This window comes from Danio rerio, chromosome 19, assembly GCF_052040795.2.
Source record: "Danio rerio strain M-AB ecotype USA chromosome 19, GRCz13ab, whole genome shotgun sequence".
Classification (NCBI taxonomy): Eukaryota; Metazoa; Chordata; class Actinopteri; order Cypriniformes; family Danionidae; genus Danio; species Danio rerio.
The window spans coordinates 17,010,089-17,035,822 of NC_141039.2; the positions used below are offsets into that span (position 1 = coordinate 17,010,089).

Genomic DNA, 25,734 nt, shown 5'->3' on the forward strand with positions numbered 1-25,734 from the left:
GTGTAAGAAGACATAGAGAAAGAGTGGAAGGCTGCTGACGCAATCAGGCTCATTGTGGGGTGTGTGTGACGTCCAGACAGCCATGTAAATCATGAGTGCAGTGAAGAAGAGGCTGGCTCCAGCCTAACTGCCCAGTCAAGCGTGCTCTTTCACAGGCAGAGCTCTGGAGCACAAGAATACCTCCTACATGCTGGATAAACAAATGATAGATTGAATACAAAAATATAGACACTGAACATCTCACTGCAACAGTGAAAGCTCTTAGCCCATTACAAGTGTTCAAATTACGATACAAGAAATATATAAAGATTAAAATGTTACATCAGTCTGTGCAATAACATTGTATTGGTATCATATGACCTTAACTTGTAAAGTTAGAAGTGAATATATGTATGGATTTATATTGGTTTAATAGTACAAAGCTATTCATATTCCAGCGTAGTCAGTAACAGGTAAATATGGCTGTTTTGTGCAATTTCAGTAAGTTTACAAAATAACAATGTAAAACTTTTCTTTTTTTATACAGATGAAAATGTTGTATAAAAAAATATTTAAACAGACACACACACACAATCTGCAAAAAAGAATATGAATAAAATGCTTTATTTGGCATAACAGGCCAGTAGTTGGCGACATGAGTTTTAAAACCAGTTCTATGCACCTGCACACATACAATCTTGTAGCCCACCATAATTGTTGCAATCCTACACACTACCTGAGGAAAGTCTCGATGCCTATCCAAGTATTAGGAACAACAAATAATAACTTGACTTCTATGATCATTTGGTGTCAGAAGCGGCTTATATGAAGGGCAAAGACCTCTAGAGTAAGCGTATATTACCAAAATAAAATATGATCAAGCCCTTTCTTTTTAATTATTTGATTAGGACAGTAAGGTCTAACTTTGCTTAGCCAAAAGTCTTGTCACTTAACAGAAATAATTTACAATTTAGAATATAAAGGCATGAAGCAGAAAAAGAATTAATATTGTGTATGACTCCCATCAGCTGGGACGACTGCATATATACAACTCTGCAATGACTCAAATCACTTATAAATAAGGTCATCTAGAATGGTAAAAAAGCATTTTAGCATTTTCCCAGAGTGTATCAATATTTAATGGATATATTTCATCCTGGAGCACCTTGACCATTTTTTGCTTTCTGGAACGTTGATGTGGAGGCTGACGTGAGAAGGTGGTTTGTAATGTAATGGGCAGTACAAATGTCTTGAAACCTCAGGCTGTTGATATTGCCATCCACTCTGCAAATCTCTTGCACACCCCTATACTAAATGTAACCCCAAACCATGACTTTTCCTTCACTGAACTTGACTGATTTTTGTAAAAATCTTGGGTCCATGCAGGTTTTACCTTTTGCCACTTTTCCAAATGATTAATTAAAAGTATTTATTATGAGTTGCTCTTACAACTGGTATTGACAACAACATTTTTTGTCAGGTAATGCAGACTAGTGTTTCTTAAACCTGTTCACCACGCCTTACTGCTACATATTTCACATGTCTCTCTTATTTGATACATCTGATTTAGATAGCTAGCTCATGTGCTCTGTAGATGAGCTCCATGCATGAACTGTGTCCTGACAAAAAAGTTCTGTATACAGTGGGCATTGGACATTAATCCATCATTGCTCAAGTCATTATTTCACTTCAGAACATTCAAACATGGAATTGAACAATGGCACCATTGCCTGCAGCATCTTCTTGCTAGAGACATTAATTGTGACATAATATAAAAGCAATTACAATATGAATTTACATATCACATTAAAATATTATTTGAATTAAACAAACATTAGGCTTCTTTTAAACTGAAATCCTGGTAGAAATTCTTGAGTCCACTTTGCTGAACACTTATGATCATATTAGAACAAATGTCTAAACTAAAAAACCTGCAAAATGTGCAGAGCAGTGCAGTGTAAAGACCAGAATTGAGATGAATTTCTCTGAATACTGAACATGTAATGTTCATGATGTTATCATTTTCACAAAATCACATTTTAAAATAAAATAATTATGGCTTCATTTTTAAAAACTTGATAACTGAACCTAATTTTAAAAGTTTTGCTTCAAGCCCACAAAATGATGCTGTTACTACATGCCCTTTTATCTATTAAACTTCAATCTGAGGAAACCAAATAATTTGTAAACAGAAGTGCAACACTTTTTAAACCTCCTATTAAAATAAAATAACATTTATTTCAAGCTCATGTAATATTTATCTCAACCTCCTGAAATGAATTGACAGCACTTTCTGAAGAGTAGGCAAATTATGCAACTAGTCATTTGGGGACAGTGCTGTATTTTTGTAGCGCAAAAAGAATTCAAAGAAATTCTAGAAATTCCAAGGTCCTAAATATGATTCTCAAGTGAGATGCACTGTAAGTCCCTTGATATGAAAGTGCTTGCCAAATGCATAAATGCATGCGTACAAAAGAATAGTACACAGTACACAGTATTTAACTGCACACAGTTAAAATAAATCTACTTTAAGTGCCAAAGATGAAACAGATAAAACTATTAATTCTATACTGTAATTAGCAAATTTGACATTAGTAAAATGTCAAAAAAAAAAAATAGTTCCAAACAGTCCTCCATTAAAACTTGACTAACTTTAAATGAAATAAAACAATTAAATATAAATAATATTTGTCTAGGTAAACAAATTTCAAGATGTAACTTTTAAAATTAAGAGTAACTAACATGATTTTTATCTGTATATTTATTTAGTTTTTTAGGATACTGATTAAGGAAATGATTCTGTGGTGTGACAGAAGAAAAGACACCGCTATGGTTCCATCACCCTAACAGCTGCTCAACTGCTGCCTGTTTCTCGGTCGGGCAGAATAATGTTGCCTTGGAAACAGTTAACATGGCAATTAAAATTTTGTCAAGCTGCCACTGTGCTGATTCTTCCAAGACAGTTTTGGGTAAGTGACTAAGGCATGTTTCACATTACATTTATTTTAGCACCCATATCAATAGGTTACAGTATTCACAGAACCTACTGGTTCTCCATAGCACCACTATTTTTGCAAATCTCAACAGAAATCCCCCAGTTGCTTTCATCAAATATTGTGGATTTCATATGCAGTTAACTTTACAGGTTTAATTCTTGCTTTGGGCAGTTTATCAGTACCTGAATGTGGGCTTCATAGACAAGTAATGAATTGGATTATTCAAAACAGAGATCAATATCATATCCATCAATATTCTCAAAGCTTGCATAGGCATCTACCCATTGAATCAATATTTTTTTTTGTACTGTTATGTTTTATATCCATTTTCATGATTTAAAAAGTTACAATTGTGCCAGTTGGATGTGCATGTACACGAGGAATACTTCTGTCTAGAGCTGAGCAAAGTTTAATTGCGAATAATTCCAAAACTGTTTGTTTTGATATAAGGTATGAGTGTGATTTATAAATATATTTATTATGTATATGTAAAACAAACACATACAACTCCAAATCAGAAAAAGTTGGAACAGTATGGAAACAAATAAAGCAAAAATGCAAATAAATAAAGAAAGTAATTTACAAATTTACCTTGACTTGTATTTCTTTGGCGACAATATGAACAAAACATATTTCATGTTTTGTCTGGTCAACTTTATTTCATTTGTAAATATAAACTTCCTCTCATTCAGACCTATAACACATTCCATAACAATGTTAAGTGATAAAAGGCTTGATAAATTGGTTAATAATGGTAAATAAGGATGTGATTTGAAACAGGTAATTGTAATTATGAATCGGTATAAAAGCAGCATTCAATAAGGTCTAGTCCTTTAGGAGCAAAGATGGGCCGATGATCGACAGATTGCCAAATAAAATTATTAAAAATATTGAAATGTCTAAAAACAATGTTCCTCAAAGAAAGTTTGGAAGACATTTGGATACTTCACCTTAAACAGTGCATAAAATACTTAAAAGATTCAGGGATTCTGGAGGAATTTCTGTACGTACAGGACAAGGGCGCAAGCCTAAGCTGAACAACAGTAAGCTCCGATCTCACAGTCGGCACTGCAAGAATTCATCTATGAGTGATACCACCACACGAGCTACTTTGGCAAACCTTTGTCAAGTACCACAATACATAGTTATATCAACAACTGCCAGTTAAAGTTGTACTGTGCTAAATGGAGGCCCTATTTCAACAGTGTTCAGAAGCGATGTCGACTTCTCTGAGCTTGAAGGCATCTGGGATGGATGATGTGTTATGTGATCAGATAAATCAGTATTTCAGTTATTTTTGAGCTCCGGACTAAAGAAAAAAGGATCATCCTGACTGCTACCAGCAACAAGTCCAAAAGCCAGATATGTCATGGTGGGGTTGTGTCAGTGCCCTTGGAAAAGGTAACTTGCATTTCTGTGTGCATATCAACCTGCCTGCAGTCCCGACCTGTCTCCAATAGAGAATATGTGATGCATTTTGAAGCACAAAATGTGACAACAAAGACTTACGACTTTTTTGCTGGAAGAATGTGACAAAATTACACCTGAAACACTTCAAAATCAAACCGAACATCCCAATCGATTGGTATGTTCAGTCCCTTAGGTGTTCTGAAATGATATGGCATCATTACAAAGTGATAAATGCTTTACTGTTCCAACTTTTTTTAAAACGTTTTGAACCAAATTTTGAATATGTGTTATCATATTTTGAATACAAACTAACAAAAAAACAAAAACAAACAAAATAAAACAATAAAAATCATGAGTTATCAAGTTAAAGTAAATTTGGGAATTACTACTTTCTTTTTATTTATTTATTTATTTATTTATTTATTTATTTATTTATTTATTTATTTATTTATTTTTGGATTTTCCATTCTGTTCCAACTTTTTCTGAATTAGTTTTAAGTTGTACATAAAATCAATACTATAAAACACTTTTTTTTTTTTTTTTTGCAAAGCCAGTACATTCACAGTATACCCACATACTGTATATTATGTCAAACAAACTTTTATTTTGTATTTGATAAATAGCTATAATGTTTTGCCTATAACTACTTCTGTCACACATTTCTTTCTGTTTATTAGTTGCTTTTTGATCTAGAGATTCAAAACTCTTTCGGAGCATAGATGATAAAGTCACCTAGCAGCAAAACAAACAAATACACACACATATCATTAATGGTCAGATAAAGAGTTAATAACAAAAACAGGCCAAATACAGAAACAGTCATACTGTTTTCAGACACATAAACTGAGATGACTGCATAAATCCTTGAGGTGTTACTGCTGCCTATGACCTACAGTCACCTGTCTACAAACACATATGACAGAATGCACACTCTGAATGAGTCAACAGAGAGAGATGAGAGATGATGTCTAAGAGACGGGGTGGAGACATGAAGAAGTCAGTGCCAGCTCAGAAGAGGGGCTGGCTTCATGTTCATTTGATTTATGATTTTTTTTTTCTTTTCTGTGGGCAAACATACCATAAGACTGAGATATTACTGCTGTTTTCACATGTCTGCATGTCAACGAGCATCAGCATCAGAGGTAATATGGCTTGCGGCACTATTTGTAAGACTAGGGTTATGCTTACACGACAACAATGTAGGTATAAACAGGCAAGTTTTTTTTTTTTTTTGTGCTTTAAAAAAGTTTCATGTATACATCCACAAAAACTGCCTAAAATACTGTACTTCATATACTAGAGCAGGGCTGCACAGTGGCGCAGTGGTTAGCAATGTCACCTCACAGCAAGAATGTCGCTGATGTAAGTCCTGGCTGAGCCAGTTGGCATTTATGTGTGGAGTTTGCATCTTCTCCTCGTGTTGGAATGGGTTTCCTCTGGGTGCTCCGGTTTCCCTCACAGTTCAAAAACATGTATGAGTGTGAATGAGGGTGTTTGGACGTTTCCCAGTACTGCCTTGCAGCTGGAAGGGGCTTAACTGTATAAAAACATATGCTGGATAAGTTGGCGGTTCATTCCACTGTGGCAACCCCTAACTAATAAAGGAGCTAAGCCAAAAAGATAATGAATGAATAAATATATCCGAGCAGTATTTGGTGCTGTCACCTTGTTAGTAAACAGCACTTACAAAGTTATAATTTGACAATTGTGTAAGATGTGTCTTCACTTTTGGCTGTAATGTGAAATAAATCCACATTTTTTTGATGGATCAGTAGCAAACACTACATTTATCTCCATCGTTGTGTGTTGTTCGCACTTTTTTTTAAAATCCACACCTCCCTAAACACTTACCCATGCACACACGTAAAATCATCATTGTCAAAGACTCTGGTCACATGTTATTTTGATGGTCCATTAGTTGACTTTAAGTTGCATTGCTTAATGTACAAGTGGCTCAAATTAGCTCATTTTGAGGCGGGAACCGGCGGATGTGCAACAACTTTAAACAAAGGAAAACACAAAAGCTCTTTCACAGCACTCCACACTTATAAACACCCACTGCATGACTCTTGAGCGGCTCTCACCTCCACCCACACTCGTCAGTGCTACCAAGCCGACCAATCACAAAGCTTGTGCTAGATCAACGTCGCCGGCGACCACGGCGAGGGGCTATGCATCCACACGTAGGCTGTGCTGTAGCATACTCGTGTGCTTGCCGCAAAAGCATAAATCAGCCTTTAGTGTAAGTAGACATGTACTTGCAAAGTTTCTTATAGTCAGTTATATGTCCGTTGAGGGAGCAGTATCAACAGATAATATGCAGACAGTTTACTAATACTCAAATGGACCATCAAAATAAGGTGTTACCAAGATTCTTGTTTTGGGTTGCTTACTGACACAAAATAGCAGCAGTTTCAAAAACGCTCACTTTGGAACCAGTTTACAGATTTATGCATTTTCAGTCTCAAAAATTCTGCTGTCATCTAAATAAATAAGCAAATCACATAAAACTTTACAATGGGTTGGCTGAAAAAATGTTGTGTAAAGAGACCCTAACATTCAGTGAATCTGATTTTAGCAAGCCAATCCGGATTGTGTTCAAAAATCATAAAACCACAGCTGTCCAACTCATTGCAGAATTAAATGTGCACCTCAGCTCTCCTGTTTCCACCAAAACTGTTGATTGTGAGGTCCACAGGGTCAATTTCAGTGGTGCCAGAAGCAAAAATGTGAAACAAGTATTGTTCTCAGATGAGTCCACCTTTACGTCTACAGTGTGTGTACAGTTACAGTGTGGAGTAGCCCCAAAGAAGCATATCACACAGACAGCCTGATCTCTCGAGGAAATGTAAGTATTTTACGTTTTGACCGTTTAGTGGCCAATTCGTACGAATTCGTATGAGTTCAGTCGTATGAAAATGTACAATTTTAAAAAGGAGGCGTGGCAGCCAACCCCAACCATCGTTGGGTGATGAGTAAATCATACTAAATTGTACGAATTAGATCGTAAGAATTCATACAAATTAGCCACTAAATCAAAAAGTTACGAATTGGCCTGAGATGCACACAGACTGTTGCATGCCCAAAGTGAAGTATGGGTGGGCATACGTAATTAAAAGTGCTATTTACACTAATGAGTTTTCTTTTTAAAATGCTTGTTTTGTTAGTGTACACACTACTGCAATATATGCTCCATGAAAACAGAGCGTTTCGAAAATGCTAAAGATGACATTTTAGTTTTGAAATTTGTGAGTTTTGTTTTAGGTTACATGCATTGAAATGAAGACTTTAAATACAGAGGTACAGTTGTCCACAATCGCTCTCTGACTGGTCTTCTGGAATATTACATATTGTTCGCTGATTTGTCAAGCCTCTCTCCTGACCATTAGGTAATGGTAGAAATCATTTATGGATACCGGCAGCAAAATATGCTCTTGCATAATTATATAATTACAATATCAGTGTTTTCCTTAAAAAAAAAAAAAAAAAAAAGCTGTTGTAAAAATGCATTAGTGTAAATGGTGCCTTAAGCTTTTTTAGGCTAACTCTTCTCTCCTCCTAATGGCAATCGTCAGTAGACTTCTGAAAATCTGGTAGTTCCTCTGCTGTCCACTGTTTTTGGCTCAGCAGTGCTCTTCTTTCCTTCTGTCTTCTTCTTTGTCATTTCCCCACTGACTTCAATCAGCTGAGAATCTACATGGCTTCATCTCCCACAAGTCCACAACTATACTTAAGCCACCTAGACAGGCACTGGTATTCTAGATCTTGTCTACTCCACCGACTGGGATTTCTGGATCTTGCCAGTAAATGCTATGGAATTTTCCTCCAGCAGCTCCTTCATGGTCGAGGAGGATGTGAGCGGAGTGGTGGTCAGTTTCTTTGTGGGCTCTTTTACATTTTCATAGTAACTCTTGTGTTTAGTAATTGTTCTGTTGGCTCCTAAGGCTTTCACAAAAGATAGTCTGCAAGTACAAATTTATATGAAATATCCACCAGGCTGGTCCAGTGAGAATAACATTTACTCTTTGGGCCATTATCTTGGTTGCATTCGCAAAGTCACTAGAAACTTTAAAGTGGTATAAGCAAGTCAACATTAAAATTATATTCAAAAGTTAAGCTGACATTAGAACCCAACAAAGCAGATAAAGGCAACAGGTACACACATTGTATATGTGTGTCATATAGAAATGCAAAAAAAATAAAATAAAAATGCTGTGTTGGTGTTTTATATACCATAACATGCATACATGCATGTACACATAGTCAACCTACACTTACATTTACGTCATTGGTAGGTCCTATTGTGTTGAGCTATACCCTACACTGAAATAGGACCCATGTAGTTCACCAAAAGGCAAGTTTCTATAGTTAAAAACATTTCATGTTTGTGCTCTGCCAACATGCCAAAAAAAAGCAGTTCATTCTGCCAATAGTTCTAGGAACTATGACAAAGTTCCTTTGTTGCAAGCAGAAACGTGTGGAAATTAAAAAAAAAAAAAATCAATTAGCTGAAACATTTGTTTATTTGTTTAAAAAAAATCAGGTTTTGGTGGTACACAGATCTCAGAATTATGGTGGCCACTTGCAATAACAAAAAAAACACCAGCAAATTAAGGATGTACCCACACTACGTACAGTTGCCTTGAACTGGGTCAAAGCACGCTTGTCCCCCCTCCTGATTCCCCTGACGGCCCGCCCTCACATTACATTCGGACCTGGGCACACTTACGTCATCGATGATGCACTGTTCAGTAGAGAAGATTTCTCTAGTTATATTGCTTTAGTCGTTTGGGATGCGGTGACACACAGTCAAATATTTCGCCGAACAGATCCGACACTTTTGGCGCACATAAACATATGTCATTAAGTCCTCGTGCTGCAGGAATTGGGAGGTTTGCTGAAGGCGTAGCTGTGGTGCGGTGAGGAGTTTGCGTCTTTAATAAACTACAACAGTTTGCGTTCATTAACCGGTAAGAATGATTAATAAATCCATATGAAACAGTCCCTCAAAAGTCACGTCTCGCTTTCAGTTTCAGGCTTAGGCGCGTTTTGCACTTACACACAAGCATACCGCTCCATAGCCCAAGTGAACCGCGATCACACCTTTTCCAACCGGGCCAGGGCCGGCTAAGTGAACTATTGCTGAGCCCAATTCAGTGCACTCACACTTCTCAAACGATCCGGGAAACGGGCCTGCACACGGTTCGGATAGCATAGTGTGAGTAGGCATTAAGGAAAGATCTGTTTAACAACACACATGCTGCAAATCCTCACAATGCATACACATTAATAAATGTGCTGCACTTTTCGACAATACAAACAAATTAATAAAACACGCTGCATTTTTTCACAACGCAAACAATTTACAAAAACGCTTGCATTTTGTTAGCGCCTGCATTCTGAAGTTGTAGGTGATCTTTGAAAGGTGAGTTTTTATGTTTGTTTATTTTAATATCCTAATTCCCCTGTCTTTAGTATTTAGCCTAAATGAACATGTCTCCTTAAACATTTCCATTGTGTTCCAAGCTATTTCAAAGTGTTAAAATGCAGCATGGTTTCATCAATGTTTTTGTGTTGTGAGAAAATGCAGCGCATTATATTAATTTGTTTGTATTGTGAGAAAATGCAGCACATTTTTTTTATTTGTTTGCGTTGTGTGAAAATGCAGCGTGCTTTTTAAAAATGTGTATGTGTTGTGAGGATTTGCTACATGTGTGCTGTCAAACGGATAAAGATGTTTTCTCAATGTGCTGGCTTTTTTTGTAATTGCATGTGTTTTCTTAAAGTGCAGTATGTTAAGCTCTCTTGGCCACCATATACTTTTTAAACAGAAATAGATTTTATTTACATTAATATAAAAACATATGAAAACTACTACCTGATTGCTAAAAACAATGAACCATGCAATTATTTTAACTTTTTTTTTTATTTTAATTTGGAAAATGTAAATACGTTTTCAATAGCTTTGTGTATCTAAAAAACAAACATGAAACAAAAAAAAGAAACACTCTAACCTTCTCAAGACTTTTAAATGTATAAATAAATGTAAAATATCAAGAAATTTCCAAATAATATTAATATTAATAAAATAAACCTGATAATTGATGGCTCAATAAATATGTTAAAAGCAGCTGGTGTTATTATTATTGTTTTTTATTTAACATGTTATCAAACTGCCAAGCAGGAATTATTCATCTTAGCCATAGTTAAATTCACAGTTCTCTGACTAATAAACTTAGACTGTTTAAGATGAGTTGCAGTCTGCTTTAGGGATGCGCTAGACAGTGACATTCATGGCTGTGTCTGAAGACTGTTATTTAATTATAATTCAGTGTGAATTTGCAATCATCCAGTGATACAGTACACAGCTCTGTTTAATATCCACTTAATACATATGTAGGGTTTTAAGGCATTCTATCTAAACATAGATCTAAAATAATTGATAAAGCAACTGTCTATTATTGGTTTATCGGGTTTTAGTACAGCATGGACTGTCACTGGTAACAGGTTTCAGCCCATCCCTGTTTTATGGATTTTATGTAAATGTAGTCTGGTGTGTTTGACACAGAACAAAGCAACAGACTGTGAGCAACTGAGACGCTCAGACCTGATCCCACTGACTAAGACGTATTAGATCATTGACAACAGAAAAAATCCATTCTCAGATATGTTTTATGCTCTAAAATCTGAATGACCTGAAAAAATAGACACCTAAAATGATGGAAATAAGACAAACCACTGCAAAAAGAAACTTACCAATGTTCTACATAAACGGAATCATGCCAGTAATTGTGATTTTACATAATTTAAAGTGTTCAAAATGATTTACATTCTGAGAATAGTGTTTTAAATGATGCGCCAAGTTGTAATTCATCTGACACTGGCTATATTCACACATGAACTGAGCAGGAAAGCAAGAGAATGAGGAGGATGTGGATGTCAACAACAATTTTGATCATAATATCTGCTAGAAATGCAGCGTGAACACCTTGTTGTGGTGCATTTTCTCACAACAAGTCCCATAATGATCATGTTTTAGGTGGAGAGAAGATCATCTTTTATGGTTGTTTAAACACACTGTGCCATGAAAATTTGGAATTGGCTACATCTGGAAGTGTTTGAAAGTGGACAACTTTAAAATATTATGTTGCACCTGTATTTATTGTTGTCCACTTGTGGTTGAACTTGCACTTGTGCTAAATTCAAACTTAAGCACTTTTTAAGTACTTTTCTGGTGCATTTTTTCAGTAAACTTTCACTTTCCAGTAAAGTGGCAATATACATATACACTGTAAAACTCAAACATTAAGGTAACTCAAACCATTTGATGAAACCAATTGCAACAAACCATTTAAGTTCAAAATCTAATCCTAACAAGTACTGTGAACTTAATCCATTTGATTAAACAAAGCAGTTTGAGCGCAGTAAAACCCAATAAATGAAAAGAACTCAAACCAACTGAGTACTGGAAAACCTGTATTTGAGTAAAAATAAAAACTAATTTATCTAATCTGTGGACTTACTCCATTTAGGTTAAAGTAATGAGGTATTTATTGAACTCATTATCTTCAAGACTGAGTTCAAAACTCTTTTCAAATGAGTAGAATAAATTTTCAGCAAATTTTGAGTTAACTATACTCTTTTCATTTGATAAAGTTAATTGTTGGGTTTGACAGTGTACACATTCATACGTCATCACATTATATCAGATAGTAATCGTTACTGTATCATATAGTAATCGTTACTGTATCATATAGTATTCTCAGGAACAATCTTGATGGCATGTTTACGCCAAAGCCAACATTGTATTACTGTCACTCTCTTAAAGTTCAGTTACTTGCATCATACATGTGTCATCTTTTATTTTAAATGTATATTTATCATCATATCAAAAGGAACAGATCAGATTTTTTAATCCAGAACTTTTATTTTAGGCAAATATTGATTTTATTAGAATAGTTAATAATCATTACCTATTTAGTGAGATAAATTTTACAAAACCAATGCAATCAAATTTCCAAGCAGTTTCAAGCACTTTGCTTAAAATCTAAGCACTTTACAGACAATAGATTCAAATTAAAGCAATTTCAAGGATTTCCCGCACGCTTACTAACTCTAAAAATTTTCATATATAAAATGCATGATATCTATATATAAAAAAATATATATAGTAGTCAACATTTGTGTGGATTATCACCTTTCATCAAAGTTGACTATGAAAGTTGTTCTAAAACTATTGAACAGCACCCATAGGACTTTAAATGTTGACTACTGTATATTTAAAAAGGCTGAAGCATAAAAATTAGACGTAACACATCAAAAAATCATTTAAATTTAAGTATTATTTATATTTAAGTATATCGGTGATATTAAAATAATACCTGATTGATCACCTTTCCTCAATTTTACAGTCAAAAATGTTACGTATATAAATAAACAACACTAATAAAAGTCAGATTTGTGTCCTGTGATTATAACCAGTTAAAGCACACTCACTGAAACAAAATTCTTTAAATAAATATTTTATTTTCAATGAAAATAAATACATTTTCTTGAGATAGAATCAACAACATTTAAAAAAAAAAAAAAACATTTGTGGGAGCATGGCGACAGTACATGACAACACACAGTTTGGAAGAAAACATACAATCTCATCTGCAAGGGACATTCTGAACAAATCTGTGGGGTGCTTTATGATTCAAGATATACAGACTGAAGAGCTCAAATGGCATTAAAAAGAAACCAAAAATTGAATTTCTTGAAATGGGAAAAGATTCCTTCAGTCAATATCCTCTACAGATCATATGATTTTTCAGTTTCTAAATGTGGTTCGTCTATATTTATCTCAAGCTTCACAAATTGCAGAATACCCATATTTGGGGAAGACATTCCACTCTTTGCAGATACGAGAAACTCAGCAGACAAAAGCAAAGTGTAAACTTAATTCCCATTTTGTATGCATCAAAGCTCTAAACAGTTAGCTAAGTTGGAGTTGCGAAACATAGCATATGAACCATTGAGTTGCTTGTGCTTTTTTTTTTTTTTTTTAGTGGCAACTGTTCACAATCTCAAGCTGTATATACAGCAATTAACCGAGCCAGGGTGGTTAGAGCCGAGGGAGTTGAGCCTGGCTCTGGTGGAACAGATTAACCTACTACTACAGTACGCTGTGCTATTTCCATATCAGCCCAACCCCCACAGAGTGCTCAATACAAGAATTACCAACATAACGACACAGGAAGTTCTCAAACCCAGCAGGGCAGCCGTTCACAACTCCTCATTACACCCTGAGCGATAGCAAGCAAATGAACATGTCCATTTTGTAATTATCAGGCCATCTGAGATGACTGACCATGCTGACCTCAATTAAGAAGAAGCTTGTAGGTGTAATTTACATGTAATCAAGTTTAAACCTGCAGTGGAAAGAGAAACAATATTTTGTGCTGCTTTGTGAGATTGGCTTCAATGCACATTAAACTGGTGCTATGGTTAGTGGTTGTTTCAAACAATAGTTAAGGTTGACATTCTGGTTGTTTTTTAAACAAATGGAAGTTGTAATTCTATATGCATCATTTGGTTCAATAAAGATTGTGGACCATGTTCTTTACTACAGCAAGAAGCATATTAGAGAACACTACATAACCACTGGATTTTTGATGACTTTGATCATACAAAGACAGTAGTCTCGTCTTTATTTCATGGAACAAGGTAAGAATGTGTACAGTAAATATCCATCAACATCTGTGTAAAAAAACTATAAGGCAATTTTACAGTTTAGACTCATCAGCAGGGAGCACAGGCTCAGCATTTAGCAAGGGAGGCTACAAAACATTCCACCTTTTTCCAGGCAAGTTTATCTAACACAGAAATAGTCCTGAAAGTATAAAGACATCCTAATGTAAGACTCTCATTTTGGGTCAGATGTAGCGAGTGCACCAATTCATATACCGTAGGTAGTCATCTTTAAAATTTTGAATAGTTGTAGGAGGAATGTTTCATAGTGAAGAACGTTTATACCCAACCACTACCATCTCACCACTCCCTTGCCATTTCAAATGTCATCAAGAGCTACTGGAAAAATCAACCCGATTTGAAGTACCAGCCTTCAATTCCCACAAAACACCTTCATTCATTCATCTTTTATCACAGGATTTGGGGAGAGTTTGAGAGAAGGCAAGTTTCTATCAACACAGATCATGTCTGCTTTTTTGGTAGATGTCATACATAAATACATTTCTAAATGCTATTGATTCTAGTTGCCCCTGAGGAGGCAAAGCAGTTTCTGCAAAGTTCTACGCAGACTTCTTTTTTTTTCCCGCCATGTGAAGTTACATTCGACCCTGGGACACTCAACCACTTTCAATCCAGGACGACCCATAGGACAAGACAAGGCATGCTCATCAACGACACTCTTGTGTCAGATTCTTCAAAGACTGAAGACAATCCAGAAAGTATTATCTCTCAGTGAAAGCTGTAACTTTGTGCACTACAACATGCATAGCACATCTTCACGTATACAGAGAACCTGACTGTTTATCTTCTCTTGTCTTGTCCCAGCTTCTTCTTGCCAACCAAGTCATTCTTTGTTTCAAGGACCTAAAGCAGAACTTCAACAGCTGACAGTACTTGGCTGCTGCTTGCACACAAAGTCTGAGAAAAAATCAAACTCGTTTTGTCCAAGGAAAAGCTCAGGCAGCTCCTGAACTCGATCCAGCCCAAGTTCCAACACCAATGATGTCAAAACCTCTTCGTCAATCAAGTCTATGTCCATGATGTTATGGCCCAGTGCTGGCCCACCCATCCCCATCTGCATGCCCGCCAACTGAGCAGGACCCATTCTATGCTGAACATTTCCCATGTGATGCCCATTCATTGGGCCAAGTGGGTGCCCGTGGTATGGAGTGTTGAGTTTTTGAAGATGCATGCTTGCCATAAGCTGCTGAGATGCTGAAAGACCCCCACTACCCATATACTGCTGTGGGTGCTGGTTCTGGGGGTGCATATGGTGGTGCTGGCTTTGAGGGTGGCCTTGGGGTTGTTGATTTGGACTTGCATACATCATATTTGCTTGCTGCATTTGGTGAGGGTGTCCGCCACTCATCTGGCCATTCACCTGACTGTTCATGATGCCATTCATCGCGTTCCTCTGCCTCATGGCCACCTCCATTGAGTTCTGAGGCCCCCTGCTGTAGTGCATGAGCTGCCCATTGGGAAGTGTGCGCAGACTGGGCTGGTGTCCATGTGGAGAAGGGCCATTCATTCCCATGCGATAACCATGCAGGCCTCCGCCAGCAGAACCATGGTTCATAGGCATCATTATGTGTTCAGCCATGCCTTCTCAACTGCAGAGATATGTGAAGAATGGCAAATATTAAAACTAGTTCTTAGTTATCACCAGACAAACTAAATTGCTTAAGAAAAACAGCAACAACAACAACAACAACACAAGAGCACATCTGTGGTACAAGCCAATGCTAGGCCATTTGTGGCTTTTAAGATAAGTATTACACACTCTAAAAATGCTGGGTTTTATTAACCTAATATTAGGTCATTATAAACAAACACAACAGCTAAAATATGTAACTTTAATGTCATTCTTTTCATAGTTAATCAAACGTTAGGTTAATAATACAACCCACAATTGTTTATACCAACTGCTTTATACTAAGTACAATATATTCCCTGCATGATTCTCTCACGTTCAAGAAAAAAAATGAAAAATTCTTTAGAAAATTACATCTTAATTTTTCCTATCCTTTTGTTTTAAACTTAATTAAGCTAATAGTTAAAGTAAGCAAATGTGTTATGGTTTATTGTATTGTTTTCATATTTTTTATTATTTGTATTAAAATAAATGTTGAATAAGAACATGTTTACATTAGATTATTTTATTTTTTTTTTTGCAGCGTTCCATATGTTTTGACCCTAAAAGCACCCTATGACCCACTGTGGTTGCAAGCTTAAACAAAGACTTGAGCCCTTTGCACAAGAAATATTGCAGTAGGGAGCATCAAGGAGTCGCCGAGAGGATCAAAACAATAACAGGCAGGGAGGTGGACAAAGTGTTGAGCAAACAAAGCCAGATGCATGTGAGCAATAGATAATGGCAAAATGAATGACTGGCTAATCTACTCACATGATGAGGCAGTGTTTAAAGTTTTGAAAATGTATTTTATATTAAGGATAGATTAGAAGGTGCAATGCAATAACAACAAAGTGTTCAGATGTAGGCATACTGTACATCAGATGATTTCTAGCAAAGGTAAATATAAAGCCATAACACTGTTTTCTTTCCCAAAATCATACAGCTGATGACATGGAACAGAATTTTCCTGTTTTTGTTAGTTTTCTAAAAGAACAGTCCCTTTTCATAGCTTTGTCTAGAGATGTTTGTCTTTTATTTCTTAAATCAATAATGCATCATAACATATGCCTAAGAATGACACGTTTTGTTTTATTTATTTATTTTTATTTTTTGGAAGTGCAGAGTTATGTCTGCCTATGTGATCAATAGGGATAGAAATGGGAGATAAAGGATACTGTCGTCTGGGGTCTAGCCTCACCTCTGTCTACATAAAACAAAGAATTTCTCGTCTTCTATGCAAGAAGATAAAATCAGTATTTAAATGAAACATGGGCTGCAGACTTTAACAATCGTTGTCTGAACACAGTAAAACTTTCATTAACATGTCAACTAAATTTACTGTTTATTTAGAGAAAAGTTGAAGCATTTTCTTTGATATGTGTTAATGTTCACTTGAAACTAATGCGTAACAATACTGCAAATATTAAATGTTATATTATACACTGACAATAAAGTATCAATCAATTGCTCAATTCTTACTTATATATTGTCATGTAGATTATACTAAGAATTGTTTTCTGTTAAGAACAAAAGTAATAACAGAGAACATATTTAACATATTCCTAAAGAGTTTTAATATCACTTAAAAGCCAAAAAGCTAAGCCTCTCCAGCCATATGTCCAGGAATACAGCTATTTAAATGTAGTTAAGACGTGCTAATTACATAAACTACATTGACAAAAGAACAAAAGGTCCAAGTTTTTAAGTTACTACAGTGACCACAAAATATAACACACATACCGTCAAATAATCCTGTCCTCGTAAAGATGCTGTTTCGTGCAGTCAGTCTCTTTATAGCAGCGCAGGTATCTCCAGTGACTGTACTCTGGTCTGAACAAGCGGCTGCCGCTGAGCGCTTTCTGGGTCAATACAGGGATTACACACACACACATACATAAAGACAAGCAGCGAGAGGGGCGGAGCGACGTCAACTCCGCCTCTCCTAAGCTCTCATTGGTTATCCCTGTCATCACAGACGTCACTAGCCAATTACTCACATGGCCTTCGGTTTTATGGGCACTGGCAAAGAAACTCTTCAGCAATCACACCAACTAAAACAAAACTGAAGAGTCCTGCTTGTTGTTTAAAATGACCTCGCAAAAGCTAATTTAACAAAATAGACAGGTTTTGTTGTACATTTGGAATGAAGTAGCCTATTATGAATTATTTATCAGTTCACAAACTCCACGTGCTCTTAGCCTATAATTATTTATTAAAATAACTTCCTTTCCCTCTTAAATCTTATCTCTGCTCTGCTGACTTTAAATGGCGTGATGGTGGGTTCAACCTTCCACTCACTTCAGCAAAAGATGATCCTATTTAATCGATTCCCCATAAACAAAATGTTTCCTTTATTATTTTTTCTTGTTTAAAAAACTGCTTCATGTTGAAATATATTGATTTACTAACATGAACAAAAAATAGTAAGATTTGCTAACAGGTGAATGATAAGTTAAACAAGTTTGTTCATGTTAACTCACTGTGCATTAGTTAATTTTGAACTCATTTATTTATTCATTCATTTTCTTTTCAGCTTAGTCCCTTTATTAATCTGGGGTTGCCACAGGGAAATGAACTGCCAGTTTATCTAGCACATGTTTTACGCAGCGGATGCCCTTCCAGCAACAACCCATCACCGGAAAACTTATTTTGAACTATGATTAAAAAATACCTTACATTCACACTTAGTTAATGTTAGTAAATGCATTAACATTAAGTAATGGACCATTATTCTAAAGTGGTACCTGTAATTATTTTCCTTACAGTTTCAATTTTGTATAATTTTATGTCTTAGCAAACATCAGGGGAAAAAAGACTATTGCAACTTCCATTTCAGGCCATTTTAAAAGGCTTTACCAAGAGGATGTGCACAATTATCAATATTCCCAACTCGTTTCAGACAGGTACTTTTAGGTTGACCTCTTTTAGTTTGGTGCTCTTATCTAATGCACATCAACAGAAAATGGACAGAAAGCAGGTCATAATCTTGTCTCTTATGTAAATGGCATATTTACCATTTTAAAGAAAAAGACTGTGAAAAAACAGGAAAAAAAAAAAAAAAAACTTCCGATGGCATTAAATGTGCAAATGGATACAACAGACTGCCAGAACAAAATGAATGCCCACACATTTCTTTACACTGTAAGCTGTGCAATACCAGTCTGCATTTATATATTAAAGTGTACATTTCTTATGAACATAATATGGATATAGTCATAAATTAACTTTTAAAATTCTATTTTAAAAGTTTAAATTTGAGTTTTAAAAGTATTCCACCTTGACAAATTAATATTGTCTTTGACAAAGGTTAGTGTGGTGCATATACTGACATACAAAAACATTTTCACACACACATGTATTCAAAACAATGAATAGTCATGCAGAAAACTCCTTACAGGGTGGAATACCTCTATTTACTCAGTCCTCCATTTGTAGAAAGGAATGTGGTGGCAGAAGTGTACAATCTCTCTCTCTCTCTCTCTCTCTCTCTCTCTCTCTCTCTCTCTCTCTCTCTCTCTCTCTCTCTCTCTCTCTCTCTCTCTCTCTCTTTCTCTCTCTCTTTCTCTCTCTCTCTCTACATTTTTCTGTTATTCTATTGTCTTCATTGTCAGTGTGTAAATTAATCTTAAATCAGCCTTGAACAGCCTGCTGACTTTAACTTTACACAGAAACACTTTAAAACCTTTTGTTTAATGTTCCCCAAAAGCCCACAATAAGTTGTTAAAGGGCATAATTTGTATTTAATGTGATTAAATAGAGCAAGCATCACAGGCACCATGGTTAATGTTTTTTATTTATTTATTTATTTTTATTTATTTTCTTTATTTTTTACTTGAACAACTAAATTCAAGAGTGATAATTGCATTTGTTAGATGAAAATCAAATACTCCTGAAATGGAGTATGTTTACATGAACACCAATAATCAGTATTTAACACAATTAAGACAAAACTCTGATTAAGAGTCTACTATGTAAACAGCGATTTTTGATGACCATAATCCGACTAAAGTCATAATCTAACGACAAAAATGAAATTTAGACATGTGGAGTATGCCTTTCCCATAGATGGGTTGCAGCTGGAAGGGCATCCGCTGCATAAAAAACTGCTGGATAAGTTGGCGAATCATTCTGCTGTGGCGACCCCAGATTAATAAAGGGACTAAGCCGAAAAGAAAATGAATGAATGAATGAATTAATGGAGTATGCCGATTTTAGTTGCATTAATGAAATGCAGTACTGCCATGTAAACACTGCAATCCAACTGTTACTGTCATGTAGGATTTTTGCTGCATTTGCGACAGGATAGTCTATACACACACGACTGTTTGACAACATTTTCTGCACTTACAGAATCAGTAAAGAACTACAGACACCTGCATGGTGAAATGCATGAAATGTTCCTGAATAAAAGTGAAAATGCCAAACTGCAATAAAAGTCGACAAATTAAAAATGAAACATTCAAAATTACATGAAAATGTGGAAGAAATGTGGATAGTGTGGTGAGGCAATGACGTTAATCGAATTATGTGCTAACATGTAAACAGGATCATGAAAGAAACATTTAAAAAAGCAACTAATGTAAACACCTTAATCATATTATTGTCTTATTCAAATTAAGGCAAATAGTTTGATTGATGTCCATGTAATTTAATAATTTGATGTCCAATAATCCAATAATTTGATGTCCATGTAAATGTAGTCAGTGTTGCTTATTAAAAAAAAATGCTTTTGCTTTTCTTAAAAACATTAATTCATTCATTTTCCTTCAGCCTTTAATAACCCAGGGTTGTCACAGAAGAATGAACCGCTAACTTATTCAACATATGTTTTACACAGCGGATGCCCTTCCAGCTGCAACCCATCTCTGGGAAACATCCATACACACTCATTCACACTCATACACTACGAACAATTTAGCCTACTCAGTTCACCTGTACCACATGTCTTTGGACTGTGGGGGGAAATCGGGGCTCCCCCACACACTTCAGGGAGAGCATGCAAACTCCACACAGAAATGCCAACTGACCTAGCCAAGGCTCAAACCATTGACCTACTTGCTGTGAGACGACAACATTACCTACTGCACCACTGCATCACCTTTTTTCTTAAAAACCTAGAAGTATATAGAGTAACAGTAGACCATGAACCAGAATATCATAGAAGAGATTTATTTTGACATGTTATCAGTAATTAATCACCTAGTAACCATCTTGTAAGACCCTGGCAACCACCCTAGCAACTGCTCATCAGTGTCTTAGCCACCACCCACAACACCAAAGTCCAGTGATTTTTGTCCACCTCTCACATATTCTTTATAAATCTCCCTGAGATTTTGTTTCTCCAAATGTACCTTTCAAGTAGGTGCTCAGAGCTAAAAACCAATTTATTTTGATATTCCATGTGGGTTGTCAAAATGTGTCAAGAGCGATTTGAGCGAATGGCCTAAGTAATGCAATAACAAGATAAAATTAAATCTTCTAAATCAGGATATAGTTCACCACAGAGTATTGCAGAGGACCACAATGGCCTATTTAGAATATAACAAAACAGCATTTGGTTAAGTGAAGTGTGCAATTTTCTTTATTATCATTTTTTTTGGCTCAGGCAAAGCCATAGGTGTTTGCAAATATTATTATTATTTCCAAACAATTTTCCGAAACACCTCACCCTTCATCAGTTGACTCTAAATTTGCAAAATACTTGCAAAATGCTGGCAAAATGGCACATTTCATCTTTAAAGTTGCCAAGTAACCAAGTGCCTACAAGTTGCTTGCAGATTAACACTGTTTTGGTCAAGCTAGCTTTGGTTTCTCTTCTTTGTGGATACATCTTAAAAAAGTATTCAAATAATGTATATAGGTTAAGCACATATAGATGAATAATGGAGGTATGTACGGTGGCTGGGAAGGGCAAAACAATATTACAAAGTGTGAAACTTTTTTATGAAGACAATTTTACAATTTGGAAAACATGTTTACCCATCTTAAAACACAATAACATAGGAAAAGGGATTTTACCAAGGACAAAACAAACTTACATTTTAGAAAAAAAATTAACAGACGCAAAACAATTTTACCTGTCCCGAAACAAATTAACAATGACATATGCTTTACTGAAAGGGAATAGACCACACACTGGAAGTAATGCGGAATGTACCACACACTGGAAAATATCAGCTTGTGTGTGACTTTGTAGACACAGGGTAACATGAGTCTACAACAAAAAAAAACATGGTTTTAAAAAATATAAGCATGAGAGTATAAAGAAACAAAGCGCGATCATGGAAACAAGTTAACAAGAGTCCACAACCAAAGAAAAACATATGTTGACTGATAAAAATATCAAAAATGACTTTAATGTGTAGTCCTGGATAGCTCAGATCATAGATGATAGGTCATTTCATATTCATGCTGAACCTTTTGACTTGGGTTCGAATCCCATTGATGACACGTAATTTTTATATTTATTTTTTTTACGTTAATTTTGGTTATGTTCTGTTCTGCCACACAAACATTAAAATCAGTAATGTTTGCAGTGACACTGGCACCAAGTAATAAGAATATTTATTTGGTAGAGCTAGAGCTGTAATCGGGCCATTAAAATTAGGCCCGATCAGGCCCGAGCCCGACAGAATTCGACCTGAGCCTGACAGGTACATTTTGATTAACAGCTTTTTAAAACCCCGAACCCGTTTATAGCCCAAAATTATTCAAATAAGCACATGCACACAGCTCTTTTGCCTTTTTTTCAAGAATAAGTCATTTATATGTTTTAACATGATTTATTCATAACAAACATAGGCTATAGGCCACTTGGAACAAAGAAATAAAACTCTGTAACATTGTAACATCTCAACACTCTGAATAGGTTTAGGTACATACACTTAGCCTTTAAACTGGCCAACACACCAATGAAAAGATGTCTTTCTTAACAAATTAAATTAAAATAAATTCTAAATAATGACAGGTATTTGGCAAAAGTGAAATTAAGATAAAGGCTTTGCAAGATTTGTTTCGCCACTTCTCTTCACAATCTGGCATTAAGGCGACAGTGAATATTAAAAGAATAGCCTATTGCCAACATTAGCCTGTATACTTCTACATTATGATTTTATGGTTTAATTAATATTTATTTATAATTTAAAAACCCTTTACTCACCAAGATTAGGCTACGTGTTTTTGTGGAGGAACATTATTGAATCCACTGTAAATGGCTTTATCGCAGTCCTGCGCTATGGATGGTGCCTCCAGCAGCACCGAACACCCTTTCACTGCTGCTAATACAGGCCTAGTTCTGATCTTGCTAATTTTGCAAGTTTAGGGTAGGATTGTTTGTTCAGCTTCTACCAGCCAGGAACATCCATTTAATTTTCCATAACAGCAGTTTCAATGTAGCAAGTGACCTCGTCTTTTTCCCTGTCAGCTTGCTGTTTAGCGCTCTACCGTAATACACAGTGTATGAGTGACCGCCAAAATACTTTGGTGGCTAGATTGACTGTTCCTTCTGAACTGGTGACTGCCTTGACCGCAGTCAAAATTCACACTTTTTACTTCTCCATCATCGTTTATTTCACCTTTGCAGGTGTGGATTATAATGTTGTAACAAACGATTTGATTAATTTCTTGCGCTAATCAAAATGCATCACATAACTATTAATTTACTGCGCAAGTCAAGCCCGACCAGACCCCGATGATAGAAATCAAACCCAAACCCACCTATACCTGACGGGTCCCATTGGGTTAGGGCAAAGATCTTCAGCTCTAGTATGGGCATGTTTTGTTGCTGTGAAAAAGTGACAAATCTGCCATTTTGCAAACGTAAATAGTTTACATCTGGAAAGGGTAACCAGTTAACATGTACACCAGTTAAACCCTAACACTGGCTTCATTCAGTTTACTTTTAAGAGTCCTCAATCAGATGTTTACACCACGCAGACTCGACATCATGTCCACAATTACAGAATACGAGTGGCCCTCGTTAAAATATTAAACACATTGATGCAGTCTGTTGGGTGTTTCCGTCTGGTTCGCGTCCTTGAGAAACTCCAAACACTTTGTAATGTTGTTTTGCACTTCCCGGCCACCGTAGTACGTGAGTTCCTATCAATTCAAAAATAAAGCTGCAAATAATTAGAAATGATTACTATAAGCTTACTGTATTAATTATGACAAAAACACACTTTGGAAGATAGATTTATGATACACTCACTGGCTAAGCAGGTCAAATCTACCTATATCTCTGTTTGGTGCTCTAATACTCATGGCATTTCAGCCTGTTCAATCACGAGTCATTAAGCTTCAACATGATTAATAAAGTGATTTCTAAACAATTACATGCCAAGACTGACAAAATGTTATTGGGTGCGTAATTACAAGCAACAAATTCAATTTGATACTAGGCTTCCATTTGACCTTCAGCATGGCAGAGCAGGAAAATGAAAGCATTGGCAGAAAGGTCAAAGCAATGGACAGCCTCTTCTGATGCGTGTGGCAACACTGCAAATTATCCGTAGCAGTTTGCAGGTGGTGTGGGGAGAGAATTTCCATAACAGCGCCTATATTTTCCCCCTCTCTCTTTCTCCCTCTGACATTTAAAAAAAAAAGTGTCATGAATATTTTCACAGCTGTTTGGTTGTGTGTTTATATTGGTGTTTAGCACGCACACTCACAGGTTGGAACTGAAACCCACAGAGATGGACATGGAGAGCAGAGCGGCTACAGAAACAAAGATGAATCGCTGTTTTTTATTTTTTTATTTCTTGGAATGTGGTGATCTGAGGTTTAGCTATTCTGGTTTTTGAAAGTAGGGGATTGCAAAAATAGGAAAAGAAAAAAGAAAGCAGTTCAGTAATACTTCAAAGGAAGAAATGGTTCTTTTAAGGGCATTTACACCCTAGAGTAAGCTATGATAGCATACTTGACAAACGGCAATGAGATCCGCTATGTCATTTGTTCAATTTGTAATCAAGCAAACTGGATTTCCGAAAGTACAATCATACTGTCCTATCCAAAATTATCTTTGATGTCTATTTCAGACTACTTCTGCTTTGACATCAGTTCAGATTGAATCAGCTGTAAATGCATTAAACTAGACTTCCTAAAGTATAACTGTATACTTGCCTGTCTAAAATTCTTCTTGATCATTGGATGCCTATGTAAGAAAGTGTTGTCAAAATTAACTTTCGACAGAGGAAAGTGTAAGATCTGCTCTGATACCATTTTAGTTTAAAATCAAGTGTGCATGTGGCATACTCTTTTTGAAATCGTCATTGTTGCTTTACATCACTTTATCAATGAATGTGTAAATGGCAATGTAAAACGGTGGCGCAGTGGTTAGCACTGTCGCCTCACAGCAAGAAGGTTGCTGGTTTAAGTTTGAAGAAGTTTGCATGTTCTCTCCGTGTTGACGTGAGTTTACTTTGGGTGCTCCGGCTTCCCCATAGTCCAAAGACATGTGGTATAGGTGAATTGAATAAACAAAATAGGCCGTAGTGTATGTGTGTGAATGAGTACGGATGTTTCCCAGTACTGGGTTGCAGCTGGAAGGGCATCCACTGTGTAAAACATGTGCTGGATAAGTTGGTGGTTCATTCCACTGTGGAGACCCTTGATGAATAAAGGGACTAAGCCAAAGAAAAATGAATAAATGAATGAATGAATAAATGAACAAACGAACAAGCGAACGAACGAAAAAACAAAAAAAATGAACGAACTAACGCACGAACGAATTAATGAATGAATGAGTGTAAATGGCAGTTTATGAATTGAATATTGAAGTATAATGAATTTAGCATAACAGAGAATGGATTATATGTTGATCTAGCCTGTTTTATGCTAGTATAATGCTGGTCCAGCTGGTGGACAAGATGGTTTAGCGTAGCACTCCTACTTCTATACTGACTTTAAACCAGCAACCAGCATCTAATTCTGATCAAAGAATGTAAAACATGGCTTATGCTTGTAACCAGCAATACGTTTATTTA

At 35.9% G+C, this 25,734-nt stretch overlaps 3 protein-coding genes across 3 annotated transcripts in view; 1 reads left to right on the top strand and 2 right to left on the bottom strand.

Annotated features, from left to right (window-relative positions):
* Window positions 1-25,734, bottom strand: part of LOC147839576 (uncharacterized) — an 846,284-nt gene that overhangs the window by 760,543 nt on the left and 60,007 nt on the right. The gene's annotated exons all lie outside the window — the stretch shown is intronic.
* The window catches only part of LOC148679771 (uncharacterized), a 174,586-nt gene that overhangs the window by 116,514 nt on the left and 32,338 nt on the right, over window positions 1-25,734 (top strand). The gene's annotated exons all lie outside the window — the stretch shown is intronic.
* On the bottom strand, window positions 13,418-17,612 carry cited4a (Cbp/p300 interacting transactivator with ED-rich tail 4a). The gene is given in 2 exon segments (NM_001044982.2): window positions 13,418-15,728; window positions 17,492-17,612. A coding segment is annotated over 1 exon segment (723 nt). The 5' UTR covers window positions 15,719-15,728; window positions 17,492-17,612; the 3' UTR covers window positions 13,418-14,995.